Consider the following 14025-nt stretch of genomic DNA (forward strand, 5'->3'; position numbering starts at 1 on the left):
TTGAGCCATTTGTGGCTCAAACCTTGTAATCCTGTAATTATACTCCCTCCATGGCTATGACCGTTGAAGTAAATAATGAAGCCTAATCACCTCTAATCACTCATTACCATGCATTCTGTGACTGCAAAAGAGAGTCACACAAGTTTTGGTGGGTGCAAAACACCCTAATCTTCTATGTCATCCATATATATGCATGTGTTTGAGTATTGTACATAATCAGGGTAAAGGTATAGTGGCCTTTAACCCCCACACACAAAGAAAACCCTTAATGCTCAAAAAACTTTGCATTGGTATCAGAGCATGTTGAATTGGGCATAATGAGAGAGTCTATTTGTGCATTGAGAGGCGTGGCCTAAGTTTTGTAGTGTCTACATGCAATCAAGTGTTTTGTTGAAAATCTTTGCTAAGGTGAAGGCTAAATAGAAGTAGGTGATGCTGTAGTTGATGGGGAGTTAACATTGCATTTTATTGCTATATTTTCGTTTAGTGATGTCAACATAGGAAGATTATTGGGTTGTAATAATTTGATGAAGGAGGAGGATGATGTGACTTGTACATAATTATATCTAAAAGGAAAATATAGATAGGGCTAGGAAGATATTGCAATAGTTGGTGGTGGCATAGGTCTAAGGATAGTAGCCACTGCTATTTTTATTTTGTTGCATCAACATCAAATGATTATAGGATCAAGCTAGAAAAATAACAACCTTGTTCTAAGGTTTATTAGAAGTAATCAAGCAATGAGATGTCTTCTTAAATTGATGATCAAAGAAAAGAGATGAAGAAACCAAAGACAATGCCACAACAGAACAAAGTTGGGAACTTTGTAAAAATAGCTAGATCATAGATTATTTACAACCACCCCCACCTCTCTCTCTCTCTTCATTGCAAAAAATTTAAAAATTTCCCAATCCTTTCTTTTCTCAAGTAGAGATCCATCCATGTAAAAATTTGGGAAAGAATCTCAAGGATCAAGGTTGAAAGGATTAACTTCAAAGGTCAAAATCAAAAGCCTTGACTTTGGATGGCAAGATTGAGGTGCGAGCATACGTTCATATATCAAAAGAGGAGCGATTTGAATTCCAAGATGCTGCATTTTTCTTTCTAGATAAGGATTTTGCTTTATTGGTTTCAAAAAAACTCATTCCTGAGAGAGAAAGGTCCAATATAAAAAGGGAGGGAAGATCGAGGAAAGGAAAATAAATTCTCAAAGTAGATACGTATGAGGAATTTATGGATTTTGATGAAGCAGGTTATGATGACTATGGAATTCCTCATTCAAATTTCAAAACTGGAAAACCATGCTCTTAATTTAAAGACTCATAGGAGTCAATTAATGGTTCATTAAAAGCTCTAACTACTTTTTTCAAATTACTAGATTTTGAAGCTGTAACTCATGTTGAAATATTGCCAACTCTTCCCTTCGCATGACACCCTCAGCATCAACATCCCCTTCTTTTCCCTTTTTTTCCTTTTTTTCCTTTTTCCCTTCTTTCCCTCTTTACCTTTTTTGCCCTCTCTCTCTCTACCCCCCCATCTCTCACAAATTTTGACAACTCTATTCCCACAGCCATCGCCTTTCTACTCATAGCTTCCATACTGTCGCCATAGCTCCTATCCCCACAACTTGTCACCTTATGATATCCCCATGACCGTAGGGATACCAAAAACTATAAAAGGCCACCCTATCCCCCCCAAGTCATTACCTTAGCAAAAATAGAAAAACTCTGTCAAAATTTTGCCATATCTTCCTCAGCCCTCTGCCCCCTTCCAGCCTGCATTCCAGCCACCATTAATGTCCTCAACCTCATCCTCCTCCACCGACTCTCTTCTCATGCAAGTGCCTTCCTTTTTCCCCATGGATCTTGACAACAAATTCTTCGAATTCAAGACAGAACTCGGCCTCCACCCACCAAATCCACAGCCCATTGGAACCTATGAATCCTAAAGTACACCCTCACAGACAATCCAAATGCCCTCTGACATCCTGGCAGAGGAACTGCAAATAGAGGAGGAAATCTCGACACAACATGCCTCCCAGGATCCATTAGCACTGGCTGTGACCACCCCCTCAAAGACATCCAAGAAGCATACCCCAGCTACCAAATAGGGGGGGTACAAGATTATGAGGTTCGAGACGCACTCGTTGCTCATAGAAGCCTGGCTACAGCAAGTCAACAGCTGTGCAATCCACTCCAAATATGCCTATGAGGGTCATGATTATACCCTCCACTACCACAATGCAACCACATACCAATTCCTCAAGGAGCTAGAGGTACAAGACTTCCTAGCTCTAATAGGCATAGGCATTGTAGTGCATCGACCATACCTTGTGCAAACTTCCAACTTACTAAGATTCACTAAAAGGAGCATATACAACCTATTTGAATGCTCTTTGTATTTAAGTTGGGTTGTTAAAAGCCACAGCCATGGAGAATGGTGACGGATCCGATCATATGGGTTTTGAGCCGCAAATGGCTCAACACCAAGTTGGCCCAATGGGGTTTGAGCAACAAATGGCTCAACATTGACCTAGTCCTATGGGTTTTGAGCCTGAAATGGCTTAGGACAGCCTCGCGCCGAGATTATCCAAATTGGTAAGGATAACACAAGAGCCATTTCGATCCCGTATATGGATAACACAAGAGCCATTTGAAGACAAGAGGAGGTTGAGAGAATGCCTTGGCACCATATGGGCCCAAGTGGTTGTAACAAAAGAGAAACAAGAGAGAGTGGTATAAGGAAAAAGGTTGGCCCTCCCTTCAAAAGGTGACTTGTATAAAAGGCCAAATGGTTGGCTTTGGTCTTCATTGTTGTATGCACAAGTTTGGAATACAAGGTCCCTCTTCTCTTTCAAGAGTGTCTTTGGGTGTTCTCTTGTTTCCTTTGTAGTGCCTTTGTGTTTGGCACTCCATCCCCCTTCGGTCTTCCCTTCCCCTCTCCCTCTCCCTCTCCCTCTCCCTCTCCCTCCTTCTCCCATCTCCCCTTCTCCCTCCCTTCTCCCCTCTCCCTCAACTTCTTGGACCACCTCCACAAACCCAAAAAGACAAACTGAATAGACTTCTTCTACCAAGAAATCATAGGAGATGCTTTGTTTTGGCTAGAAGGTGATTCTAGTACAAGTAAATTGTTCTTGTCAGAGTTGGAAACCTTTGAAACATATGGTTGCAATACAAGCATTGCCCCAGCCCAAACTAGTGGTGGCCAAAAATCTAGAGGCACAAATTCAACTGTATGACAAGGGTTTGGGGTTTTCCAGGGTTGATGTAGATAGCCACTCACCAATGATGGAAAATATTGAGTCACTATAGGTAACCACACTCTTTTCTCTATGGTACTTTAAAGCTCTTGAGAGCAACACTTTTAAGCCCTTACATAACTTGGAAGTGCTTCCAATAAAATGTATGGGATTTTAAACACTTGAAAATGCTTTCCAACACACACACAAAATTTCTTTTAAGTGTTGGAAAGCACACTCAGGAAATAGAACCTCATGGAAACACATTGCAACAATCTGGGAGTTAGGCTCCATCGGCATTCCTTCAAGATCGCCATGACATGTGAGTCACCGTAGAGACTACACATCTTTGACGTTGTTGCCGGGGAGTTGAGGGTATGATTTTGCATTGCACTTGATTTCTCTCATCATTTACCCATTGCTCATTGTTTCAAGTTTAGCTTTTGGAGCTTTGATAGTGGAGTTGTAGGAGAGGAATGAGTGAAGAAGTGTGTGTTTGGATGGACTAGACCTAGAGAAGGAGGAAAATAGCTGCAAGGAGGATATGCTTCAGTGGTGGGTGTATTACTTGGAGTTGGCACAGACGGTGAATATTAATTTCCTTGGCTATTGTTTTTCCTACAGCAGGATGAAGAGGACCCCCAGCAAAATGAGGAGCTACTATGGGCATATAAGTCTTCATTTGCTTGTTGGAAAGCATTTTTGATCGTGTGAAGCTTGTTTTTTATGTTTTTTAGTGTTTTGAATTGATAGGCGTGATAGTAAACTCCAACAGAAACAACCAAAAATGAAGATTGAAGCTCAAATACAAAGTGGTTTTTGAGTTTTGACGGTCCCACACGTAGAAATCTCTCATTTGTGCACCAAAAGTTGTTGATTTTGGCTTTTTTTTGCTTAGTATATTAGTTTAGGTAGTGTATAGCACCCATAAACACTCAAAGTTGGAACAAAGACTCAAAAATCACCAGAAATCACCAAACAAAGGTCGACAAAATTCGTATTCTCAGACATCTCCTATCCCCACAAGTCATCAACTTAGCGCTATCCCCACGACCCGTCTCCTTAGCACTATCCCTATTGTCAAACATGCATTGACTCATCGGCTTAGCTCCTATCCCCATGACTTGACAACTATCTGCTATCTAACCCGTCGCCTTAATTAATACGTGTTAGAATCTGCTATCCCGCTAGTCTGACAGGCGTTGACCCATGGCCTTGAGCCTATGCCCATGACCCGTCTGCTTGTTGTCAACCCTATGACCATTGCCAGACTCACATCCCTCTGAGGCAGCTAACCCACCAACTATTGCTTTAAGTCTATCTCTACACCCATCGGCTTACAACTAACCCTCCGACTGTCGCCATATTCACATCCCATCGACCTAATCATCCTGTCGCCTATTGCTTTAGCACTGACCCCATGACCATGGGCATACCATCCTCACCCCAACCCATAGACATGTGTCAATAGTCTATCCCTACACTCGTTGCCATACGCCTATCCCTACACCTGTTGCCTTAGAGCTAAACCTACAACCGTGGGGATAGCTTTGGGAGCAAACTCACCAAAAATACATAACTTAATTTGAGGCAGAGTGTACCTCTACAAAGATATTATACATGCAATTAAGGTATGGAAGAAATTTGTCCAAGGAACTCGAGCCCGAGGACAATGTTGCGGACTACTCTCAACCCACTTTTTGCCATAGTTCGAGATTGCCTCCAATCGGGCTCCATTCCCAACTCTCACAATGTTAGGGCCTCGATGTGAGAACTCCTCTAGCTCCGACGAGACAAAGAGCTTGATCGAGGAAATGCAAGACCCCGCAGGCTTTTGAAGCCCCCTACACCAGCTTAGCTCCACCTAATTCTCTTGCCCCTTCTGTAGCCTCCAGGTTAAGAGGTACGATATCCAACATGTTTGGATGGTTGGGTCGAACGGATTCAACAGATATGGAGAGCCCTTTTTCTTGACTATAGAAAGGGGAGGCCAGCAACAACCAGCCCCTAAGCTACAGGTAGGGACTGAGGCCGCATTTGTGGACTCGGGACCCACAGTCTTTACATGGCACTGTGACTTGAAACACTTGGATGATGAAGGCCCATGGATGGGGACTTCGTAGGACAAAACCCTGGCCGAGGAAATGCATGAGACTTCCAAGGGGGAAACTCTTATGAACTTCCAACCTTTTAGGTGCCCCCGACATTCTTTAGTTACGTGGTCCCACAAGTTTAACATTATTGTCCAATGCAAGGAACCTCCGTGCAAATGCCTAGTGATGCTCCCATATTCCTCATTGACATAATTTCGGAATGGGCAGCCGCAATAGGCCACTACCTGGCAAACGGGTTGCCTTTGGACAAAGCCCTCAAGCAGGATAGAGCCCGCAAACTCATCAAGGACGCAGCACCATATCAACTAATTGCATGCCAACCATACCATATGGGCAAGGATGACATATGTGCAAACACAAATATATTGACGTGCTCAAAGAAGCCCACATTCCGAGATAGCAAGCAATCACTTCGTCGCCACTGACGTTATGGCTCATAAAGTGTTGCATACAGGCCTCTGGTGGCCAACTCTATTCAGAGATGCAGTTGAGTTTATCAAGTGATGTGATCCCTGCCAAATAGTGCAAATTCCACATAAGGTGGACATGATACCCCTAACAGGAATATTAACCAATCGGCCCTTTGAGAAATGGTCCATAGATTTTATTGGCCCAATAAGCCCAGTAGTTAAAGGAATAGGGGCCATACACATTATACTGGCCACTTATTATTTTACCAAATGGGTGGACCAAAGAGCCACAAGAAAAGCCAATGTGTGATCCATAACTAAGTTTTTATATGAACAAGTCATCACACGGTTTGAATGCGCCTTAGAATTGGTTAGTGATCAAGGAACTCATTTCCTCAATGAAACTATAGCAATCCTGACTAGCGAATTCATGACCATACATAGGAAGTCGATGCCATACTACCCCAGGGCAAATGGCCTAGCTAAGAGCTTGAACAAAACATGTTGCAAGATTATACTGCACCATTGAAGCCAGTCATACCAACTAGGAGCACAAGCTCATCGCAGCATTGTGGGTTGCAGACCGCCGCCGCCTTCCTTCCTTGTCACCTCGACATGAAGCTACTCGGGGAATTCCTCCAGGCCTACAACTCGAATACCAACATCGACATCCTCCACGATGCAGCATGCACCCCCCACTTCTACCACCTCAATGTAGACGTGGTGTGTGTTGCCTTCGGCCTCCCCGTCATTGCAAAGAAGTTCTACCAAAAGAAGAAACTGCACAAAGCCCTTGGCCAGATATGCAACTATGACCAAAAGAAGAGCAAGGGCCACATCCATTTCTCCAAAATCATGAAGCCGAAGTTGGAGAAATCGGCATGCGTGCTCATGGTGGCTGACCCAAGTCAAGCATATAGACCACCACCAATCAATTATGCCCAACATCTTGCAAGATTGGTAGCACCATATGTGACCAATTGGGTGGCCTACTTCTACACCCAAATGCGAGAGACCTCAAGACACATGGTGAGGTCCTAGTCAACCCCATGTTGTATATGTTGGTGCTTTACTACATGTTGGGGCAACAACCATTGATTGGATATGGGATGGCTGAGAAAGCAGCCATAGGACCTGTTCCAACAGAAGAAGAGGAGACAGTGGCCATATCCAAACTACCAAGAATAGATTCGAGCGCCACCCCCTCTAGCTATCCTGTTCAACCACCCTTGACAGCCAGCTGCGTGGCCAATACAAAGACCGCTAGGTGCAGGAATTCCTAAGAAGGCAGCACCATCTCAAGCATTCCGCTCCGCCCTTTAAGGGCAAGGCCACCACCCAGGACCCGATTTCCTTGGGGACCGCCCAACCCCAAAAGACTGCCTCCTTCATCACTAGATCCTCTTCGTCCCCATGGGCTGGGCTCACAGAAGCTCTCCAATTTTGCAACGCACCGCAGTACCAGACCTCGAGAGGCTACAACACCATGTTAGTAGAGCAACCCTCCCAAGCTGATCAGATGGAGCTCCAGATGTTGCTGGATGCGATGTCCCAGCTCCTACCGTAGGTGGTGTGAATTTTTTTGTAGAGGAGGCAAGAGCACGCCTCCCAGCTATCACCCTCTCTCCTTCGAGCACAACTTAGCACGTGTGACAGCCACGCACTTATGGTCACGGCATAAGCTACCGAGAAAACCGCCCGCCCTCGACAGAGCAGAGGAATATGGAGCCAAGGTTGAAGAGCTGGAAGTCTCCCTCGCCAAGCTCAAGGATGAGCTTTTTGTCGGTGAATCCCTAGTCCAAACCCTCATGGTCTAGTTGGATAAGGCAGACTCCTGCCTTCGTGCCACAGAGGAACGCAGGGCACAAGCCGATGAATGTCAAGCTAGGCACAAGAAGGGGTCTGACAGATAGGTCCAAACCCTCTAGGATCTCCTAGCACAGGAGCGCACCCTCACCGTCACCATGCAGGTAGAGAACGAGAGCCTGCGCACCTCTGGCCACCCAAAGGAATTGACATTGGAAGATAGGGAGCAACAAGAGTTCCAAATGTAACTGTAGGTCTCCGCACAACTCACCACTTACACTCTCGCCCCACGCACCATCCCCCAAACACTCCAAATGCACTTCGATGCACTCTGCACATAGAACCTAATCTTCCACATAGATCTCACCACCCCTCTTCTGCCCAATACACTCCAAACCATCCTCTGCCGTAATCTCACCGACCACCACTACCGCCCCCTCCTCGCCATGTCTTATTTCTCCCTCGACCTTTAGCCCACTAGTCTCTCCCTCCTCCCTCCTTCCAATCTTTAGACCCTCACTGCCCACCCCATCCTGCTAAACTTCCAGGTGTGGTGCCGAGTCATCACGGAGTCCGGTGGAGAGGTAGCTCGCAGCTAGGTCATGGTAGAGGACCCACTTGAGTGCACTAAACTATAACTTTATGTTCATTTACTGGAAGAAATCGAGGTTGTTTTGAATCCCCTTCGAACCCATCCCCCTCCCTCCCACCCCTTTCACAACCGCACACAATCCCTCCAATTTGCAAGCCCATGCACCTTGACCCTTGTCCCTTGTGAACCCTGTCTTGAAAGCATAACATTAATCCATCCGAAGCAAGCAACATAGTCATACCAAACCTTCGATGTACATAATTTGTAGAAGAGTTTGATTGAGTGAGAAGGCTCACCAATGTTTGCAATGGAAGGGGTAGCTCTAGACTCTACTTGAAATTGATATAGGATGTGTATGTTGGGGTCTCTCCTTCTCCAATGATGCCTCTTTTGTCATGTAGGGATAAGGCAACATTTGTCTTATGGAGCAAGGTCCAATAGTGGTGGAGTAGGAAGCAATTATTTGGTGTCTCGAGGGAGGAATAGTAGTGGAGGAGAGGGATTATGCATGTTTGAGGGTGAGATTGTGGGGAAGGAGAGTCCACTTGCACATGCATGGGGCCAATAAGTTGGCCCCAACTTATGCTTGATATCAAGGGGGTGAATGGAAAAATGTCCCATCAAGCTTATGGTGCTGAGTAGCACCAAATATGACTTCCAAAATGTGCTAAATATGTCCCCCCCAATTGAAACGAATTCAAAAATGTATTAATTAGTGAAAAAGGAAAGAGGGGAGGGGTAAAGACGAGAGTGATTAATAACAACATACCTCTATTTATGAGGGCCCCCCGCTCTCCCTCTTATTTATTATGAGGGCAAGATTTTAGAACCCTTTATTATACTTCTTTCACAACATCTTCATGCATCCCAAGTGTCTCTTTTAATATAGTTCTTCCCACTAGCCTACATGAAAGCGTTAGTCTCTTTGCATGAGTTTTTGAAGCCATCCCTTTTACTTCAGCTAAATTGGGCTACCACCTTGAAATTTTGAGATTAATGACCTTTAGAATATTATAAGTTATTGGAAAATTTTATTGTTATATTTATATGATCTACTTTACATTCTAAATGGGGGCTTAGTGACTGTGCCACCTTTTTGAAAGCAAGGCCGTAGTGGTGACTTCAATATAAATACCTCTCAAAGAACACCACAATCAACAAATCTACAAACCATGATGGACTACTTTCGCTTCAACTTACAATTCAAAGAACCAACAACTTACGGCTCTCATTTAGATCAATGATGGAGCAACCGTGACAACCCCAACAAACAAGCAGGTACCTCATTCACGTATATTGGACAAACCATTCCATTGCATACATTTGCACATAATAACACGTACACTTATAGTAACGTTCCAAAAGATAGGGCCTTGATCCCCACTTTGTTTAATTGGCTCTTATGATGAAAATTTGGCCCAATTCTCACGATCTCGATGACGCTCGTCCGATTTGTCGTGGCTGTCCTCCACCATCAATCAACATTCACTCCTTGGGACCAAGTGATGAGAACACAGTTTATGATGGGACTTTAGCCAAATTCTCGTGATTGATGCCACCTGTCCAATTTGCCATGGCCCTCCTTTACCGTCGATGAGCATTCTGCCCTTTGTCATCACTTGGACCTCACTGGGCTGAACGCATGGACCCGGCATGTGTCAAGTAAGGCCAGATGATGGATATACTCCTCGGGACCAAGTGATGAGAACAGTGTTGATGATGGTTGGTCAAAATTATTGCAATTGATGCGACGCACCCGATCTGCAGTGGCCCTCGTTTACCGCCCTCGATCAGCATTCGCCGCTTTGTCATGACTTGGACCTCAGGGAGAACGCATGGGTGCGACAACGCATGGATATGACAAATGTCAAGTGTCACGTGAAGGTGAGGGAGGTGATGGATACATGAAATGGATATACATAAATGATGGATGTGGGGAGTCGCGACTCTCCCGCCCATGGAAACCAAAACCAAAAGCCAAGACAAATCCAACCGAAAGAGAAGGGAACTTCACCTGTTTGTCTATCGCCCTTCACCCGAACTTCGCCTGATTTCCATCCAAAATTTGCCCCAAGCGCGCAATTCTGTCTCAGGAACAGCCCAAATATAGCTGCTATCGCGTCGTTTCGAATCCGAACGCATTGTGCTGGGCAGACATCCATTGCGATTTCGAGTAACGTCCTGATGAGAGGAAGCGCGTGAGACGTTGTAGTTTTGAGACCGGCACTATCGCATTTCCTCTGGAAACGACCGAGCAGCGTCCCGAATTCCAATCGTCATTGGTTTGCATGCACCAGCGCCGATCGGCTATCCGGATTCTGTCGTCGGTCAGAAAGCAACGATCTTTCTACAAGCACTAGCGACGCAACGACTTGGAATGGTACGATTCAACTGCCGCTCTCCGCCTCATTGTGGGTTTGGTATGCATTGTATCATACTACAGGGCTTTCAGAGTCATGCCAAAAGTGAAGGGTCGTCGATATACCACTCTCCTCACAATATCATATTTACAATGAGCTGGGTTTAAAGGACAGGCAGTGAGAGCTTCAAGATAGGATAAATTCTATCCACTTGGATGAAAGTACAGGAAACAACGCCATAGAAGGACTCAGCAGCGAATTGAAGCTGGAAAAGCGTAGCTTTATGAAATGGGTCAGAAAGACATGGACAGGAGTGGTATATCGGAGGTGATCAGAGGAAAGCTCTATTTTGCCGTTTTGCACAGGCCGGAGGATCTCAAAGCATCGTGGCTACCGGGGCCAGCCATTTGCTTTAGCATTGACAATGAACTGGTGCGCTTCTAGACTCGACTGCTTTTGCTCACTAAGCTTAATCTTTTGTTCCTGAGAGGAACTTTCATTTGCCTGTTTGTGTTCCGCCTTTGGCTGGTTTTAGTATGATGGGTTTTGAAATGTTGAGCATGCTTCCAGCGTTGGGAACATGACTGAGAGCTTCGTGAACCCACTTTTAAGGGCTATGAACGTTAGCCTTAACGAAACTTTCAAAGCTTGCGTATCTTCTTTTCGTTTGCTATTTTAAAGCTTGAAACTAGAAATCTGGCTACGAGTTAAGGGAAGAAAGGAAAAAAGCTTACTAGCACTTTCTGAGATTCACAGCTTCTATGAACCAAAACAGTACATGGACGTCACGCAAGAAGTGCCCACCGGAGTGCTCACTCTATCTATCCACTTATGTCAAATTGAAATCGAATCATGAAATTACAAAGTATCTTGTGGGGGTGCGGCGACTTAAGGTGGAATGCTAAATACCACAAGGCATTCTCAAGGAAGATACGGTGTTCAACATTCACTTGTTCCCAAATGTATGGTCTGGTTGGCACGAAGAGTTGAAGTAATGAGAGGCCAGAAGGCTTCATTTCCTTCCTTCCAAGAGAAAACTGTAAGCACAATGCCATGCAAAAAGATTGCTAGTACACATTGATGAAGCTCATACAACTTAGGGACGTGTGGCATGGGGAAGCCTCATCTTGCTTAGCGCTTAGTCATTGTAGTCGTTCTAAGGCCTCAGGCAATAGAAATCCCCTATGTGTGGTCAACATGGATAGCATAACACATTGTTTGGCAGAGACACATTGCCCCTATGATGACGAGTGCAAAGCGCTTAGGCAATGCTGGCGCTTTGAGACCAACCCAGGACACCCCACTTAGAATCAGACTTGGAAAGAGTATCGATGTTTAGTGCGATGGAAGAAACGACACCTTCTTGCCTGCCATGAACAAAAGCTTTTATGTGTACTTTACAGTAGTAATTCCAACAAATATTGGATGAAGCTGTTGGAGAAGAAATCACCATGTCCTCTCAAGGACCCCAGCCTCTAGAAAGCTTACGTGGATACATCTATGATGTTCCTAACCAATCCAATGCCCGACCCCGCCCCACCACATCCTCACTCTTCACCAAAAGCCACATGAAGGATGGTAAAGCCAAGGATCAGGATGGCCTCAAGCAAAACTCCTAACCCACGGCTGGGAGGTCCTCGCTCCAATCCTAGCCAAGCTGTTCAATGAAGCTTTTGCACAAGCCTTCCAAGCTCTTGGACCACAAACACCATCATAACCATTCACAAGGCAGGGGATCCCATCAACTATTGGACTATCATGGTTGGCCATCTAATGACCAAGGTATATGGGTCTACTCTTGAGATACACATTAGCAAGCAAGTTGAGAGCACGGTGTTGCACACGATGGGACATGCAAGTTTTAGATGGGTCGCTCACACTAGACCACATCAGATTTTGGAAATAGAGAGTTTACTTCTATGAGGGCCATGACATAAAGGTCACCTTGGGTAAAACCAAGGTTATGAGCTTCAACATTAACGAGGCTCGGCTCCAATGGGGAGGCCTTCACACTTGTAGAGGAGCCAGTGGTGATATTTAGGTCTTATGTATAGTTGGGCTGCAGTTCCATAGGTCTCGAGTTTACCATGAAACCGGCAGCATAGGCACAATTGATCAGAGGACATGCCTCCTTGTAAGACTAGATACTATATCCAAGCACATTTCTAGAATGTGAGCACGACGCCATTGATCTTTGATTGCCTTGTTTGACCGATGACTATATACAAGCACTTTTTGGGCGGTCATTCTTAATGTTGGGAATGAGTGGGAGAGAAGAGATGCATCATGACAAGAGTTGAGAGCACAAGAAGAATCCCCAAGTGTGTTCTATTGATTGTGAGAGAGAAGCCTCTCATTTATAGAGTGGGAGAGAGGGTGTCCTAGGTCATAGGCACCTCTCCTACATCAAAGGCAATCAGCCCTACACCATAGGGACTTCCTAAATCATTGGCACCTCCTAGAGGGCGCCTTCTACTGCATCATCACTTGTGTCATGGTTCTAGATAGTACTAAGTGTACTTTAGTAGTAAGTACTAAGTCTTAGTACTAAGTGTGCTTCACTACACACACACACACTTTTTTTTTTAGTGAAAACTTTTGATTGATTATAACACACTTTTTTTTTTGGGTGAAATCTTTGATTGATTATATTATATGAGTAGCAATCTCAAAAAAAGGTGCTACAATTACATCAACTGAAAATTTCAGTATATGCCAAAAAGACCTCATGATCTATGCAGCGGGTCTGCAAGCAATCAAAGAAAGATTGCTGCAGAGAACGCCTAAAAAAGCCAAACAGAGAGAAAGTAGGATCACCAAAGACTTTACAATTCCTATATGTCCATAAAGTCCATAGTGCCCAATAGCGAACCCAAACAAAGAAAAGATGAAACTCCGGTCTGGATGGATGAAACCCAAATAGCTAGAAGAACTTCCCAAACGGAACAGATGGGAATCTCGCTCGCAGGTGCTGTCGAAGCAGATCAAAAAACTCGTGAGAGCACGGACAATGCCAAAACAAGTGAGGCACAGTCTCCGAAGAAGCAGAACATCTATGGAAAAGTGCAGGAGCAATGTGTCGATGAGCTAATAGCTGTCCAGATGGAAACACTCCCAAAAGAACTCGCCAAAAGAAAACATGTTGCCGAAGCGGCACTTTATAGGCCCAAAGTTGCTGTAATCTTTTCCTCCACTTGGTTAGGCGATGCATTCGCCAAACAGAATCACACGAGAAGAGGACCCTGGAGAAGTCAAAGTTCAATCTTCCAGTCGGTCCTGGAGTTCCAAAGGAGGAATCAGAACAAAGGGTGAAAGCATAGAAGTAATTTGTCGCCACAAAGGATGATAATGAGAGCCCAATCCATATGTAGTGGCTGCTGGAGAAAAGGGGAGCACAGTATCAGCATCATCTATAACATCAGCAACTGAGGTGATGCCTTTAAACGAGACAAAGTAGGAACGTCGAGGTTCCTATAAAGCCAAGGGAGGCTGAAAGACTTTCGAC

The 14025-nt window shown here is 44.8% G+C and overlaps 1 protein-coding gene across 1 annotated transcript in view; it reads left to right on the forward strand.

Moving 5' to 3' along the window:
• The first annotated feature begins 10521 nt into the window (after positions 1-10521).
• Positions 10522-14025, forward strand: part of LOC147881732 (uncharacterized) — a 91292-nt gene continuing 87788 nt past the window's right edge. The window contains exon 1 of the mRNA XM_087402011.1: positions 10522-10952. Within this exon, the coding sequence (XP_087258137.1) occupies positions 10809-10952 (144 nt within the window). The 5' untranslated portion in view covers positions 10522-10808. The remainder of the gene's footprint in view (positions 10953-14025) is intronic.

The sequence above is a fragment of the Dipteris shenzhenensis genome, chromosome 30, assembly GCF_047967505.1.
Source record: "Dipteris shenzhenensis isolate YYH24624 ecotype China chromosome 30, Dip_SZ_1.0, whole genome shotgun sequence".
NCBI lineage: Eukaryota > Viridiplantae > Streptophyta > Polypodiopsida > Gleicheniales > Dipteridaceae > Dipteris > Dipteris shenzhenensis.